This window comes from Sminthopsis crassicaudata, chromosome 4 (genome assembly GCF_048593235.1).
Source record: "Sminthopsis crassicaudata isolate SCR6 chromosome 4, ASM4859323v1, whole genome shotgun sequence".
Lineage (NCBI taxonomy): Eukaryota > Metazoa > Chordata > Mammalia > Dasyuromorphia > Dasyuridae > Sminthopsis > Sminthopsis crassicaudata.
In genome coordinates, this window is record NC_133620.1 from 277,563,000 (window position 1) to 277,577,862 (window position 14,863).

The 14,863-nt window shown below is 54.4% G+C and overlaps 2 protein-coding genes and 1 long non-coding RNA gene across 7 annotated transcripts in view; 1 reads left to right on the top strand and 2 right to left on the bottom strand.

Annotated features, from left to right (window-relative positions):
* The window catches only part of LOC141566416 (HLA class II histocompatibility antigen, DRB1 beta chain-like), a 94,674-nt gene that overhangs the window by 78,586 nt on the left and 1,225 nt on the right, over nt 1–14,863 (bottom strand). For all 5 annotated transcript variants that reach the window (XR_012489304.1, XR_012489302.1, XR_012489303.1 and 2 more), the window contains exon 2: nt 82–351. Coding sequence is in view for 2 of the 5 variants with exons in the window: in XM_074310906.1 (XP_074167007.1) it covers nt 82–351 (270 nt within the window). In the remaining 3 variants the exon portion in view is untranslated. The remainder of the gene's footprint in view (nt 1–81; nt 352–14,863) is intronic.
* Nucleotides 351–11,762, top strand: LOC141566417 (uncharacterized). The gene is made up of 2 exons (XR_012489305.1): nt 351–2,090; nt 9,720–11,762. It is a non-coding gene; the product is annotated as an uncharacterized LOC141566417 (long non-coding RNA).
* Nucleotides 2,278–6,788, bottom strand: LOC141566906 (uncharacterized). Its single transcript, XM_074312048.1, has 6 exons — nt 6,717–6,788; nt 4,252–4,478; nt 3,658–4,185; nt 3,196–3,591; nt 2,536–2,931; nt 2,278–2,403 (listed from the first exon to the last, which is right to left on the bottom strand). Exons 1-5 carry the CDS (start codon nt 6,786–6,788, stop codon nt 2,697–2,699), a joined length of 1,458 nt encoding a protein of 485 aa, XP_074168149.1. The 3' UTR covers nt 2,278–2,403; nt 2,536–2,696.

A 14,863-nucleotide genomic window follows, 5' to 3' on the forward strand; every position in this document is an offset into this window, starting at 1 on the left:
TTGGGGTCCCTGTCTCTGTACCTGCTCCTGGGCCCCCCCTTTCTGTCCCCCAGCTCCCTCCCCTCCCCGGCACACACTCACCGCGCCTGCGCACTAAGAAGGGCTCAACAACCCCGTAGTTGTGCCTGCAGTAAGTGTCCACCGCGGCCCGTTTCTGCTCCATATAGTCCTTCTGGCTGTTTAAGTACTCGGCAATGCCCCGCCCCAGCTCCGTCACCGCCATGAACTTCCCCACGTCGCTGTCGAAGCGCAGGAGCTCCTCCCGGTTGTAGAAGTGTCTCTCCAGAAACCGCACGTGCTCCGTCCCGTTCTCGAAGTGACACTCGGACTTTCCCTGCTCCATGAAGTGCACTGTGGAGACCCCGGCGGGTCAGCCTTGACGGACTCCTTCCCTTCCCCCTCCCCTAACCCAAGCCCGCAGCCTGGGCCTGACCCACGAGACCCCGCCCACAGCCGCCTCTTCCTGCACAGGCTCAGCCCCGCCCCCCCCCAGGCCCAGAGACCGCCAGCATCTTTCCCCAGGTCACACCACAAAGTGGGAATGGAGGGAGGACGGGAGCCCGGACCTTCAGGTTCAGCCGGAACTGTCTGCGGCTCACCGCGGCCGCTCAGCCCCCCAGCCTGGGGCCCACAATCCCGGGAGGTTACCAGGATCTCTGATCCCCCCTCCACGACCCCTCCCGCTCTGTATCCTGGCCCCGAATCCAAAGGGGCTGCAGGGGAGCTCTGTCTGACTCCCTGTGCCCCGAACTGCCACTAGACCTCGGTTCAGCCTCATTGCATTTAGACCCAGCTCCCGGCGGCAGGGAGCCGTCAGTCCCTGAAGAGAGCAGTGCCTTAGATTTGCTCTTAAGGAAACGGATGCTTAGTTCTGGAAGAGAAAAGGGGAGGCGGGGAGAGTGATTGGCGGCCTTCACCACAGTCTGGCTGGGAGGATTGCGGCTTTTCCGGGGGCTCTGAGCACAAAGGAAAGTACGCACTGAGGGACGCCCACCGACTCCGAGGAGGGAGAAAAGCGGACAGCCCAGTATGTGAATGTCCCCTGCAGAAAATCCTTCTCACCCTAACTCGGAGCACTTAGAGACAGCGAGAAACCCCTCTGACATACACGCTTCTCCGCGTCCTCTGGAAGCAGAAAAGTCTCTTCAAGTACAAATCCTGTTTATGATCCTGCGTGTGTACAAAATGAAGCGCCAAGCCTCTATTTGCAGTGAGGCCTTTGTGCCTGGAAGCTCACTGCCCGCCCTGTGGGTCCCTTTCCTAATCACTAAAGACTTTCACACGGCGTGGAGAAGGAGCGTCGTCTCCCGCAGAAGAGAGCAGAAAGCCGTCTCTGCCCAGCGTCCCACCTCTTCCTTGGGCGGCAAATGTCTCCCTCTACAGCGGGGGCCGTTCTACCGTCCCCGGGAGCTGGGCCAGAGCGGCCGGGAGCTGGGTAGCTCTGAGGAGCGCTGGGCTCGGGAGGCTGGGTGCAAAGGATTCCTGAATGGGCACAAATTGCCCCCTAATTGAAGGAGAACCATTTGCTGGAGCTGACAGAGACGGCTGCTAAAGGTCGAGCTGTAGAGTTGGGAAGTTTCCGGCCTGTGTGACGGCAAAAGTGGGTCAGCTCCGCTCCCCCGTGCCTAAAGATTCACCACTGGGCCCTCTCCTGGGAAAGAGGGACAAATTGGGCCTCAAAGGCTCAAAATCCAAAAGGCTCCTTCACTTTTGTAGTGCGGTTTGGCTCAGTACAAGTTAGACAGACGGGACACACGGCCGATGCCGGCTCCGTCACTTTCACTGCTGTTGGGGAATTAGACTTATTTTGCAGAAAACGAGGCAGAGGGATGAAGTTCCTTCTGTTCGGGCCTTTATGGGCCTCTCCCAGGATCCGAAACTGCGGTTTTTACTACGGAGGAACTAGAGATGGACGGTGATCCCTGGAATGACCATCTCTCCTACACTCCTTTGGGGGTGCAAGGGGCGTCTGCCTCCCCTGGCAGCGCCCAGCAGGACCCTCCTAACGCCTCCTGAGCCGCCCCCTTAACAACAGGGGGATCACGGATCCCACACCCCTCAGCCCTCCTCTCCGCCCGAGCTGGACTCTGGTAACGCCAAAATGTTTAGTCCTTCTCGGAGGAGGAGTAGACTCCTTTTTCCTCTTCCTGCCACCTCCCACCTCCTCCTCAGGCCACCTTGCCTCCCAGCCTTCCCCTTCTACCCATTCCCCGGAACCTGACTTAGCTGCAGCTGCAGCCTCTGACCTCTCTGCTCTGGTTCCTGAGGTACCTTCTCCTTCTCAGACCCTGACCTCTGACCTCTCTGCCTCCCCTAAGGCTCTGGTTCCTGATGTACCTTCTCCTTCTCAGACCCTGACCTCTGACCTCTCTGCCTCCCCTAAGGCTCTGGTTCCTGAGGAACCTTCTCCTTCTCAGACCCCGACCTCTCACCTATCTGCCTCCCCTAAGGCTCTGGTTCCTGATGTACCTTCTGCTTCTCAGACCCCGACCTCTGACCTATCTTCCTCCCCTAAGGCTCTGGTTCCTGATGTACCTTCTCCTTCTCAGACCCCGGCCTCTCACCTCTCTGCCTCCCCTAAGGCTCTGGTTCCTGATGTACCTTCTCCTTCTCAGACCCCGACCTCTCACCTCTCTGCCTCCCCTAAGGCTCTGGTTCCTGATGTACCTTCTCCTTCTCAGACCCCGACCTCTGATCTATCTGTCTCCCCTAAGGCTCTGGTTCCTGATGTACCTTCTCCTTCTCAGACCCCGACCTCTCACCTCTCTGCCTCCCCTAAGGCTCTGGTTCCTGATGTACCTTCTCCTTCTCAGACCCCGACCTCTGACCTCTCTGCCTCCCCTAAGGCTCTGGTTCCTGAGGTACCTTCTCCTTCTCAGACCCTGACCTCTGACCTCTCTGCCTCCCCTAAGGCTCTGGTTCCTGAGGAACCTTCTCCTTCTCAGACCCCGACCTCTCACCTATCTGCCTCCCCTAAGGCTCTGGTTCCTGATGTACCTTCTGCTTCTCAGACCCCGACCTCTCACCTATCTGCCTCCCCTAAGGCTCTGGTTCCTGATGTACCTTCTGCTTCTCAGACCCCGACCTCTGACCTATCTTCCTCCCCTAAGGCTCTGGTTCCTGATGTACCTTCTCCTTCTCAGACCCTGACCTCTGATCTATCTGCCTCCCCTAAGGCTCTGGTTCTTCATGTACCTTCTCCTTCTCAGACCCCGGCCTCTCACCTCTCTGCCTCCCCTAAGGCTCTGGTTCCTGATGTACCTTCTCCTTCTCAGACCCCGACCTCTGACCTCTCTGCCTCCCCTAAGGTTCTGGTTCCTGATGTACCTTCTCCTTCTCACACCCCGGCCTCTCACCTCTCTGCCTCCCCTAAGGCTCTGGTTCCTGAGGAATCTTCTCCTTCTCAGACCCCGACCTCTCACCTCTCTGCCTCCCCTAAGGCTCTGGTTCCTGATGTACCTTCTCCTTCTCAGACCCCGGCCTCTCACCTCTCTGCCTCCCCTAAGGCTCTGGTTCCTGATGTACCTTCTCCTTCTCAGACCCTGGCCTCTGACCTCTCTGCCTCCCCTAAGGCTCTGGTTCCTGAGGTACCTTCTCCTTCTCAGACCCTGACCTCTGACCTCTCTGCCTCCCCTAAGACTCTGGTTCCTTATGTACCTTCTCCTTCTCAGACCCCGGCCTCTCACCTCTCTGCCTCCCCTAAGGCTCTGGTTCCTGATGTACCTTCTCCTTCTCAGACCCTGACCTCTCACCTCTCTGCCTCCCCTAAGGCTCTGGTTCCTGAGGAACCTTCTCCTTCTCAGACCCTGACCTCTGACCTCTCTGCCTCCCCTAAGGCTCTGGTTCCTGATGTACCTTCTCCTTCTCAGACCCTGACCTCTGACCTCTCTGCCTCCCCTAAGGCTCTGGTTCCTGAGGAACCTTCTCCTTCTCAGACCCTGACCTCTCACCTCTCTGCCTCCCCTAAGGCTCTGGTTCCTGAGGAACCTTCTCCTTCTCAGACCCTGACCTCTGACCTCTCTGCCTCCCCTAAGGCTCTGGTTCCTGATGTACCTTCTCCTTCTCAGACCCTGACCTCTGACCTCTCTGCCTCCCCTAAGGCTCTGGTTCCTGAGGAACCTTCTCCTTCTCAGACCCTGACCTCTCACCTCGCTGCCTCCCCTAAGGCTCTGGTTCCTGAGGAACCTTCTCCTTCTCAGACCCTGACCTCTGACCTCTCTGCCTCCCCTAAGGCTCTGGTTCCTGATGTACCTTCTCCTTCTCAGACCCCGGCCTCTCACCTCGCTGCCTCCCCTAAGGCTCTGGTTCCTGAGGAACCTTCTCCTTCTCAGACCCTGACCTCTGACCTCTCTGCCTCCCCTAAGGCTCTGGTTCCTGATGTACCTTCTCCTTCTCAGACCCTGACCTCTGACCTCTCTGCCTCCCCTAAGGCTCTGGTTCCTGATGTACCTTCTCCTTCTCAGACCCCGACCTCTGATCTATCTGTCTCCCCTAAGGCTCTGGTTCCTGATGTACCTTCTCCTTCTCAGACCCTGACCTCTCACCTCTCTGCCTCCCCTAAGGCTCTGGTTCCTGATGTACCTTCTCCTTCTCAGACCCTGACCTCTGACCTCTCTGCCTCCCCTAAGGCTCTGGTTCCTGATGTACCTTCTCCTTCTCAGACCCCGACCTCTCACCTCTCTGCCTCCCCTAAGGCTCTGGTTCCTGATGTACCTTCTCCTTCTCAGACCCCGACCTCTGATCTATCTGTCTCCCCTAAGGCTCTGGTTCCTGATGTACCTTCTCCTTCTCAGACCCCGGCCTCTCACCTCTCTGCCTCCCCTAAGGCTCTGGTTCCTGATGTACCTTCTCCTTCTCAGACCCCGACCTCTCACCTCTCTGCCTCCCCTAAGGCTCTGGTTCCTGAGGAACCTTCTCCTTCTCAGACCCTGACCTCTCACCTCTCTGCCTCCCCTAAGGCTCTGGTTCCTGATGTACCTTCTCCTTCTCAGACCCTGACCTCTGACCTCTCTGCCTCCCCTAAGGCTCTGGTTCCTGATATACCTTCTCCTTCTCAGACCCCGACCTCTCACCTCTCTGCCTCCCCTAAGGCTCTGGTTCCTGATGTACCTTCTCCTTCTCAGACCCCGACCTCTCACCTCTCTGCCTCCCCTAAGGCTCTGGTTCCTGATGTACCTTCTCCTTCTCAGACCCTGGCCTCTGACCTCTCTGCCTCCCCTAAGGCTCTGGTTCCTGATGTACCTTCTCCTTCTCAGACCCCGACCTCTGACCTCTCTGCCTCCCCTAAGGCTCTGGTTCCTGATGTACCTTCTCCTTCTCAGACCCTGACCTCTGACCTCTCTGCCTCCCCTAAGGCTCTGGTTCCTGATGTACCTTCTCCTTCTAAAATTCCGGTGTAGGAGAACCTACCCCCTCTAAACTCTGCCCCTTGAGGGAAGGGGCTAGCTGGGGGGGGGGGGGGCCTTAGAGAGCAGATGCCTTTCTCCATGTCACATCTTTCCCAGATTAAGGAGAAACTAGGCAGGTACTCTGAGGATCCCACCAAGTTTATTGAGGGTTCAAGGCTATTGCACTCCAATCCCATCTGTCCTGGGGGGATGTTACATATTCTATCTTCTTGTTGTACCCTAGAGGAGAAAAGGAGGATCTGGGACCTGGCCCAGAAGTTTGCTGATGCCCTGGCTTCCTCTTCTCCTGGGAGATATCAGGCAGGGGCCATTGGTGTATCCCTGGCAGACCCTGGGTGGAACTATCAGGAGGGAGTGGTGACAGAGAGAAGGGGGATCATCTCCTAACCAGTCTCACTGAAGGCCTGAAAAAAAGCAAGTGAATTACGAGAAGCTGAGAGAATTTACCCGGGCAGCTGATGAGAATCCTGCTTTATTTCAGAGTCTCCTTGTAGAGGCTATTAGGAAATACACTAATCTGCCCCCACTTCTCTAGAGGGGATTCCTGTCCTTGGCCTGCATTTTATTAATGATCTTCCCCTGATATAAAACAAAAGCTGCAGAAATTGGCTCTAGGACCCCAGACTCCCATGAGTCAATTGTGAGAAGTCGCCTTTGGGGTATCTAATAACAGGGATGGAGAGGGAGACTGAAAAGAGACAGCACCGAATAAGGAGCAGGCCCAGATTTTGGCTGCACCATTTCCAATGGACCCCAAGGTTTGTGCTTCAGATGCAATCAACACGGCCACTGGGCTAGGAATTGCCCCAGGAGGAGCCGCCCTTTGGGCCCTTCCCCCGACACAAATGGGAAGGACACTGGAAGAGCGACTGTGGAGAGAAGGGGAGAACCACGGCCCCCAGGCTTGCCCTCCAGACCCCTTCAGACCTTGAGTGACAGGGCCCTGGGCCCGGCTATGGCCCCTCTTCTCCCATCAGTGAAGCCGAGCCCCGGGTGATCTTGGATGTGGCAGGTGTGCACATTTCATTCCTTTTCAGTAGGGGGCCTCTCTTTTGGTTTTGCTCGAACATTCGGGTACCGCTCGCCCCCCACCATAAACTGATGGGAATTGAGGGGAGACACCGTAACTGCCTGGAAACCCTCCCCCTGCCATGCTGGTTTGGAGACCTCATGTTTCCACATTCTTTCCTAATTATCCCTTCCTGTTCCCCATGGATGGGCAGGGCTTTAATGAAAAAACGGGGAGCTCATTTCTCTCTGCTTCAGCCTCCAGATAATCTCTTTGTGCTCCTCCCCAGACCCTCCCACATTCCCTGTGAAATCTGGGAGGAAACAGACTCCTCCGTGGGGGACCAGGGTATCCCCGGAGGAGCCCCGCATGTGGCCCCAGCCCTCATTAACTTGTGGGATCCCAGAGTATTTCCTCATAGGGGCCAATGCCGATTAAGCAGGAACACAGGATGGGATTACAGCCTCTACTAGACAAGTTCCTTAAATATAAACTTTTGCTTCCTTGTCACTCCCCCTGTAATTCTCTGATTCTTTCTGTCACAAAGCCGGAGATTACCGCCTAGTGCAGGACCTGAGGGCCTGTAATGAAGCTGTTGTTCCCATTCATCCTATCCTGCCGAGTTCATATACCATTCTTCCTCAGATCCCAGGGGATACACAATGGTTCTCCACCCTGGACCTTAAAGATGCGGTTCTCTGTATTCCTTTGCATGAGGACTCAAGATTCCTTTTTGCTTTTGAATGGGCTAAGCCCAAGGAACTTCCCCGTCAATTCACTAGGACTGTCTCGCCCCAGGGTTTTTGTGAGAACCCGCATTTGTTTGGGCAAGCTCTGGCAAGAGATTTACCACATCTTAAACTGCCAGACAGCAGTCTCTTACAATATGTTGATGACATCTTACTCTGCGGCCCCCCAGAGAGGAGTCCCTGACAGCGACCACAAAGACCCTAAACTTTCTAGCGTCACGGGACACAGGGTCTCCCTACGAAGGCCCACATTGCCTGTCAGTCAGTCAACTATTAGGGTCACCATCTCACCCTCGATCTCTAACAGAGGAGAGGAAACAGGTTATTTTAAGCCTCCTAGTTCCGGCCTCAAAGAAGCAGCTGCGAACTTTTCTAGGCACCGCCAGTTTCTGTAGAATATGGATCCCTAATTTTGGAATACAGAGCCCTCTATGAGTCTATTCAAGGTCCTGATAACCTTCCTCTTGAATGGGGACCAGAGCAAGTTAAGGGTTTAAAACACCGAAAGCCAAACTGACCTCCGCCCGGCCCTCCCTTTGCCTAATTCACAGAAACCTTTCCCTCTGTATGTAGATGAGAGGCGTGGACGGGCTTTGGGGGTTCTCACTCGGTCTCTAGGACCTGATCCCAGGCCTGCGGCTTATTTCTCACAGAAGCTGGACTCGGCTTCCCCAGGATGGCCTTCCTGCCTCAGAGCAGTGGCTGCCTCAGCCCTGCTGAGAGAGGAAGCCTCCAAACTAACCTTGGGCCAGCCTTAGAGGTCCTAATCCCCCCACAGTCCAAAGCACTCTAGAAGCCAAAGGCCATCAGTGGCTCTCCAGCAGGGGGCTCACTGGGTACCAGGCCCTCCTGTTAGATACCCCTGACCTGTCTCTCCGAGTCTGCCTCACTTTAAGTCCTGCCACTCTTCTCCCTGACGTCTTTCCATTGGGAGATATTGTCCATGGTTGTTCTGTCTACTCCAGCAGACCTGACTTAAGGGAGATCCCCCTTGAGAATCCGGACAGGGAGTGGTTCACAGACGGGTCTGGCCTTCTCCAAAATGGGGAGAGAAAGGCGGGTGGTGCAGTGGGATCTCTTCACAACACCCTGGAGGCCGAGTCATTGCCCCCTGGAACTTCAGAAATCTGAACTCATAGCATTAACCGGGGCATTAGAACTGGGGAAGGGGAGGAGAGTCACTATTTACACTGACTCCCAATATGCTTTTCATGTTTTGCATGCTCGTGGAGCTATCTGGAAAGAAAGGGGCTGGTTAAACATGCGGGAGAAATTCTGCACCTACTGCAAGCTGTCCGTGAGGGCTCGGTCACATTTTGTGAGGGGCACCAGAAGGGAGAGTCACCTCAGGCTGAGGGAGACAGGCTGGCACATTCAGCTGCCAGAACTGCTGCTCTTTCACCCCTGACTGTGGCTCCTTTAGTTCTCCAGTTGTCTGACCCCTTTGTTCTGCCCTACAGCTCGAGGGAAATGGCTTTAGCCAAGGAAAGGGGATCCAGTCTTTCTCCTTCCGGGCGGTTCCAGACACTCTCAGACCACCTCTTAATTCCGGAGGAGAGTCTGGAAACTGATGTCTGGTCTCCACCAGGCCAGGCACAGGGGGAGAAAGGCTCTCCACTCCCTGGTGAGTTTCTTCTGGTCACAAGCTGGGGGAAACAAACAGGTGTGGGGGCCTGCCCAGTCTGTGCCCAGGGGAATCCTAGGGAGCTGTTAAGCCCCGCCCCCTCCTGAAGCCAGTCCCGAGGAGGGGCCGGACCTGGTGAGGAGGGGCCGGACCTGGTGGAGAAGCCGGACCTGGTGAGGAGGCGAAGCAGACTTCACACATATGCCCCCTGTAGAGGTTTTAAACTGCTTTTGGTATTTGTTGATACATTTACCACTTGGGTGGAAGGTTTTCCCTGCAGGACTGAGGAAGCCCAAGGTATCTAAACCCTTGCTGAAGGAGATCATTCTGTGCTTTGTCTTGCCCGCTCTTTGCAGAATGGCAATGGCCGGCCTTCATCTCTCAGGTGACTCACGGGGAGCCAGGGCACTTAACTCTCCTATCATCTTCACTCTGCCTGGCGTCCTCAAGCCTCTGGGAAAGCAGAAAAATGAATCACACACTTAAGAGGGTCCCGATTAAACTCTGCTTGGAGACCAGGGAGGACTGGATAAAGAATCTCCCACTGGGGCTCCTGAGAGTCAGAATCGCTCCCAGGAAATAATTAAACTAAGTCCTTTTGAACTTCTGCATCCTGATAGACTCTGTTCTGCAGGGAAGCACTCAGTTCCTGACTCAGCTGGGTGCATGTCAAAAGGCACTCTCTGAGTATGCAAATGAGCACGTCCCTAGGCCCCTGGAAGCCTCACACCCAATCCCCTCCCCGTCAATCCAGGAGATGTGGGGTATTTGAAAACCTGGAAGCCCCAGGCAGCCGACCCTTTGGGTGGAAAGTGGAAAGGCCAGTACCAGGTTATTCCAACCACTCCCACCGCAGTTAAGCTGGAAGGGCCCCCAGCTGGACTCATATTCCTAGAATTAAACATGCTGCTTCTTTACCTCTCCTTCAGATACCCCAGAGTACTCCTGGGAGCCCACGGAGGACCTGAAGTTTCTGCTCTGCAAGTCTCCTGGACAAACGCTGGAGAAAGAAGGCTCTCGCCCTAATCTCCTTCCTTCCTCGTTGTGAGGGCTCTACTCCTGTTGCTCTCTCTCCAGCTTTCCTGGTCTCACTCTGGGGGCCTCGACACTGGGGAGACAACTTCCTGGTCAGACGAGGGGACTCTGGGGGGACTGGGGGTGTCATCACCATCCCCAGGGTGCCCACAGACAGGGCCCAATGCATTCCTTGCAAAGGTCCCACGTGCCCGACCCCCTCCCTGGATGCCACCCCTTTGTGTTAGCTAACCCCCAGGGGAACTACTCTGCCCCCGCTGCCCCCGCTGTCTGGCTGGGAAGGATTCCCATCCACTCTCCCCCCACTATAGAGACAGCGGATGTCACTGTTCCCCAGGATGGCCGGGCTCCTATCCCCGCCGTGGGGACACTGACCTGTACCACCAACCCCGGGTGCCAGAGAGCCTGAGCTCTCTCAGGCCTGCCCCAGTGTCACCTCGGCGGCTTGTACCAGCTGGGTGAAAGGGTCCCAGGGCAGGCACACTGTTCATTATGCACCCCCTCATAAAGTGACCGTGGGAAACCCATTCTGAGATTATACTGGCAACAGCTTCTATGCCTCCTTCTTTAAAGCTGCTGCTTAACCTCCTGAAAACTAACACTCCCACTGATAGAAGGCTTTGTGGCTATGCTCATCCATGGGCCCCAGGAGACGGCTTCAAAATCTCGCCTCTGGAACCGTCTGCCCACCTCGGGGTTTGCTTTTCTTTGCTAAGTTCCCCATCCCCCTCCAGAACCACTCAGGGGCCGTGAAGAGAGACACCCCAGGTCGGAACCCTCCCCTCCTGTGATTCTCTCCACCCGGTGCTTGACCCTTTCAGACACTAGGGTCTTGTACGTTAGCTTATTCAGTCATCCCTTTTACAGTGTACAATGCCGGCGCCAGATGCAGAAACCCCTGCCCTGAGGAGACATAAATGGGGATTTGGGGAGAATGCTTTGGCGGGAATACTACTTCCCTGTGGGGTACTTGGAACATGAAAACATCCTCTCTGATCTGACAGCCACAATCAACAGTTTGTCAGGGAAAGGGCTCCTTCTCTGAGGGAGATCCAGGAATCTCTTGACTCCTGGGCAGAAATGGTCCTAGAGAATCCTATGGCTTTAGAATATCTTCTTGCCTCAGGGGAGGTGTCTGGGCTTTAGTCAACACCCCTTGCTGTATGTACAGTAACAACTGAAGGAAAGTTGAGCTGTGCTCTGAGAGAATCCTACAGAAAGCCGCCTGGACGCCAGACATCCACAGCAGCTTCTCCCCCCCCCCCCAACTCCTCCTCTGGGTGCAGTTCCTGGATATGGTCTCTACTGGCCCCCATACTAACTCCTCTTCTGGTTATTGTCCCTCTGCTCATGTTTGGTCCCTGCATTTTCAGATTGCTCCTGAGATTTGTTTCCTCCAGGCTCCGAGCTGCTACCTTCCAGCTTCTCTTAAGACCTGAGGATCCTGGGACAGCTGATGTACAAACTCCACATCCCTTGGACGCTGCGGCTGTCGCTTTCAGATCCCCAGTCTCTCCTCCTCCCCCCCTTCTACGCCCATTTCCAGCAGGAAGCAGCTAGATTGAGATAGGTGACCCTTTCCCAGAAGAACTTGTGCTCATTGTCTGAGGGGCAGATGAAGAGGAAGAAAAGCAGACAGCCCAGTATGTAAATGACCAGCAAAATCTTACTTCCTCTAGAGAAAAATCCCTTTCTTACACAAACTTCGGAGGACTTACAGTCTCCAGAGAAACCCCTTTGATATCAAACTTCTCCATATCCTCTAGAAGCAGAAAAGTCTTTTTCAGATACAAATTCTGTTTTATGATCCTGTGTGTGTATAAAATGAAGCTCCAAAATTCTACTCTTTGCAGTAAGGCTTTTCTGCCTGGAAGCTCATTGCCTGCAGACGCTGTGGCGTCCCTTTCCTGATCAATAAAGACTTTGTTTTAACACAGCATTGAGAAGGCGAATTCTTCTCTCTCTCTTGAACCGACCTCAGCATTGTGGAGAAGAGAGGAGAAACCCATCTCTGCCTAGTGTCCCACCCTCTTCATCCCACCCTGTGACTCACTTCTGGGGCTAGCTCAGTTCCCTTTCTATTCCATTGTGGGTAGAGTCTAATTTCTATCTTGTGAGAAAATTGTATTCCACTGTGGGAAATGACAGGAAGGAAACCTTATTTCATGTTTGCACAGTGCCTGGGGGGATGGCCACCCTCTTCTTGCTGCCTAGAGACCCTTAACAAAGGCCCTGGGTTCTGCAGAGCAGAAACGGAGCAGATCCAGAGACTGAGGCAGAGAGTCTTCTCACAATTTTACATCGGTACACGTATATGTAGATACTTATACAAATGGAATATGATTTATCTGGAAACTGCCCCATCCTGATCAATCAGTTATTGGTCCCAAGTTCCTTTGTTAACAGATACCTGGGGAAAAGCAGGGCCTCTTGTTCTGATTTCAGGGAATTGCACCTGTTTGCTCTCCCCTTGCAACTTGTAAAGTCCCTAATCTTTCCTCCAATTAGAATTCAAGTGGCCTAATGTTGTATTGCTTCTTTTTTAATGAATTAAAATTCATGGCTCTTACTTGATAACAATTTTTACTCTATTGGGGTCCAGCCCTAAGCTGAGGAGATCTGGTCCTGACTTATTGAGTCACTGGCAGACATTGCTTAATGAATCCAGATGCTCAGAAACGCAAACATTTGTTTCCTTGGTTATTTCATCTCTCATCCGCCACATGTAAGGGATGCTATGGCAGGGACACTGTGGGGGGAGGCAGAGTAAGGAATTGAAGAGAAAACCAGAGTCATGGACCACGAATCTAGAAGAATTGTATTATCCTCATTAGGAATGGAAAAGTTTGACAGCATTTTCACTCTTTGTTGTTATTTGTTACTTTTTGTTTTCTTTCTCATTTTTTCCCTTTTTGATCTGATTTTTCTTGTGCAGCATGATAATTATATAAATAATGTATAGATATATTGGATTTAACATATTTCAATATAGTTAACATATATTGGATTACCTGCCATCTAGGGGAGAGGGTGGGCAGAAGGAAGGGAAAATTTGGAACACAAGGTTTTGCAAGGGTCCGTGTTGAAAAATCATCCATGCACATGTTTTGAAAATAAAAAGCTTTAACTAACTAAATAAATAAACAATAAATAAAGGAATAGAAAAGTGTGGAAGAAGTGTGGGTTTGGGGGGAAAGCAGTGAGTTCGGTTTTGAATATGTGCTTAAGGGAGCTCAGAGACATCCAGACTGAAACAAGCAGGAGGCAGCAGGTGGTGCTGGGCAGAGACTTAGGCAGGAAACAGATCTAGGAGTCATTGAGCAGAGATGGGAATTAGCTCTGGGAGAGCGGATGGAGTCACAGAGAGGAGACAAGAAAGCCTTGGGACACACCCCCACTTGGGGGATATGATGGGGATGAGAAACTTTTGTAGGGCACTGAGAAAGAGCGAACAGATGAGAGACCAGGAGAGAGCAGAGCCCCAAAATCCCGGAGAGGAGAGAATCCCAGGAGCTGAAGGTGGCTGACAGTGTCAGATTCAGTGGAAAGTTCATGGGGGATGAAGCCTGAGAAAAGATCGTCCTCTTTGGCCATGGAGAGAGAGCTCTTGGGTCACTTGGGAGAGGGCAGTGAGGTGGGGAGTCAGACTGAGGAGTGAGGGAGAGGAGGGGGGCAGTGAGTGCAGACCTTGGTGCAGGTGTCTGCCTGGGGAAGGAAGGAGAAGAAGGTGACAATCACCTGCAGAGAATCCCATCTGGCTCAGGTCTGGTGAGGTCCTTCTACACAGCAAAGAACCTCCTCACCCTGACTTTCCTTCTAGAAATGCTTCAGATGCCCCTTTTCTTGGACATCCGAACTCTCACTAATAATGCTCCCCCGCACTCAGACTGGGCTCTGGCTTTTGTCTCTTTTTGCATCCCCGGTACTCAGCACAGTGTCTCCCCCACGGCTGGGACTCTCCCTCCTCGCCCCTGGCTCCCGGCTTCCCCGCTTCCTTCGGTCCCAGCTGAGACCCCACCTTCTCCCTCAGAGCTTCTCCGGCTTGTTCAGTTCACGACCCGTTTTCCCTCAGGGAGTTTCCCGTGACCGGACGTGCAGGTGTGTACCCCAGGTGCACAAATCCAACCCTGACCGATAAGAAACCACTGTTTCCCATGCTCCTCAGTCAGTCACGCCCCCAGAGGTGGGAACAAGACCCACAGTCTAGAAGCTGCAGGAGCCCTCCACAGTCCCCCCAATTTAGTGCCTTCCCTCTGCCGTTATTGCCTCATTGTTCTGAAAATGACTCATTTGTGCACATCCGTTTGCACTCTGGCATCCCCGGGGACTTGTATCTTTCTCGTGTCCCCAGAGGTAACAAAGGTAAAACGTAGGAAAAGCTTGAAAAAAGTGGGACGACTTCTAACTCCGAGGCTACTTAAATGTGCTGCAGTTTGGCTGGTCTCCCACCCGGGGGCAGCACCCGGTCATTGCACACAGGCCGATAGCCCTGGGCTCCGGGGCTGTCACCTGGCTGAGCTGCCATCTCCCTGCTGGGCCTGGGCGGTCCCACTGCCGGGCTTTCCCTGCTCAGGCCCGACACCCTGTCTCCAGAAGGCCCCTTCTCTCCCTGCACAGTGGCTGTGACTCGGCATCCTCTCCCCCGGGGCAGGAGGAGACAAAGCTCCAAGGGGCTGCAGGTTCCTGGGGAAGCTCTAGGGCAGGGCGGGACCCCAGGGGCCGTGCCAGGCCGGGCCGCAGGGACACAACGTGGGCAGTGCCGGGGCTCTCATGCCCCCCCGCAGTACTTACATCCTCTGGAGGACTGTGTCCCACCCCAGGCTTCCCCCTGCCCAGGACCTCCCCCTGCCGGGTCATGGCAGCGGCCCCTTCATGCAGACTGGGGCTCCAGGGAGAGCCGCAGCGGCAGCGGGGACCCGAGAGGGCCGAAGGCTGGGGGCTGCTCCAGGGAGGGGGGAGGGGAGCATTGGGCTTACACCTCTCTTTTCAGAGCATTGCCAAGGGCTCCCGGAGACAGGAGACAAGCCAGCCTGGGCCG

Coding starts and splice junctions, on each gene's coding strand:
- LOC141566906 (XM_074312048.1), bottom strand. CDS start 6,788: ATGCGGGGCTCCTCCGGGGATACCCTGGTCCCCCACGGAGGAGTCTGT. Junction 4,186..4,251: donor CGGGGTCTGAGAAGGAGAAG/GTACATCAGGAA, acceptor GAGAAGGAGAAG/GTTCCTCAGGAACCAGAGCC. Junction 3,592..3,657: donor CGGGGTCTGAGAAGGAGAAG/GTACATAAGGAA, acceptor GAGAAGGAGAAG/GTACCTCAGGAACCAGAGCC.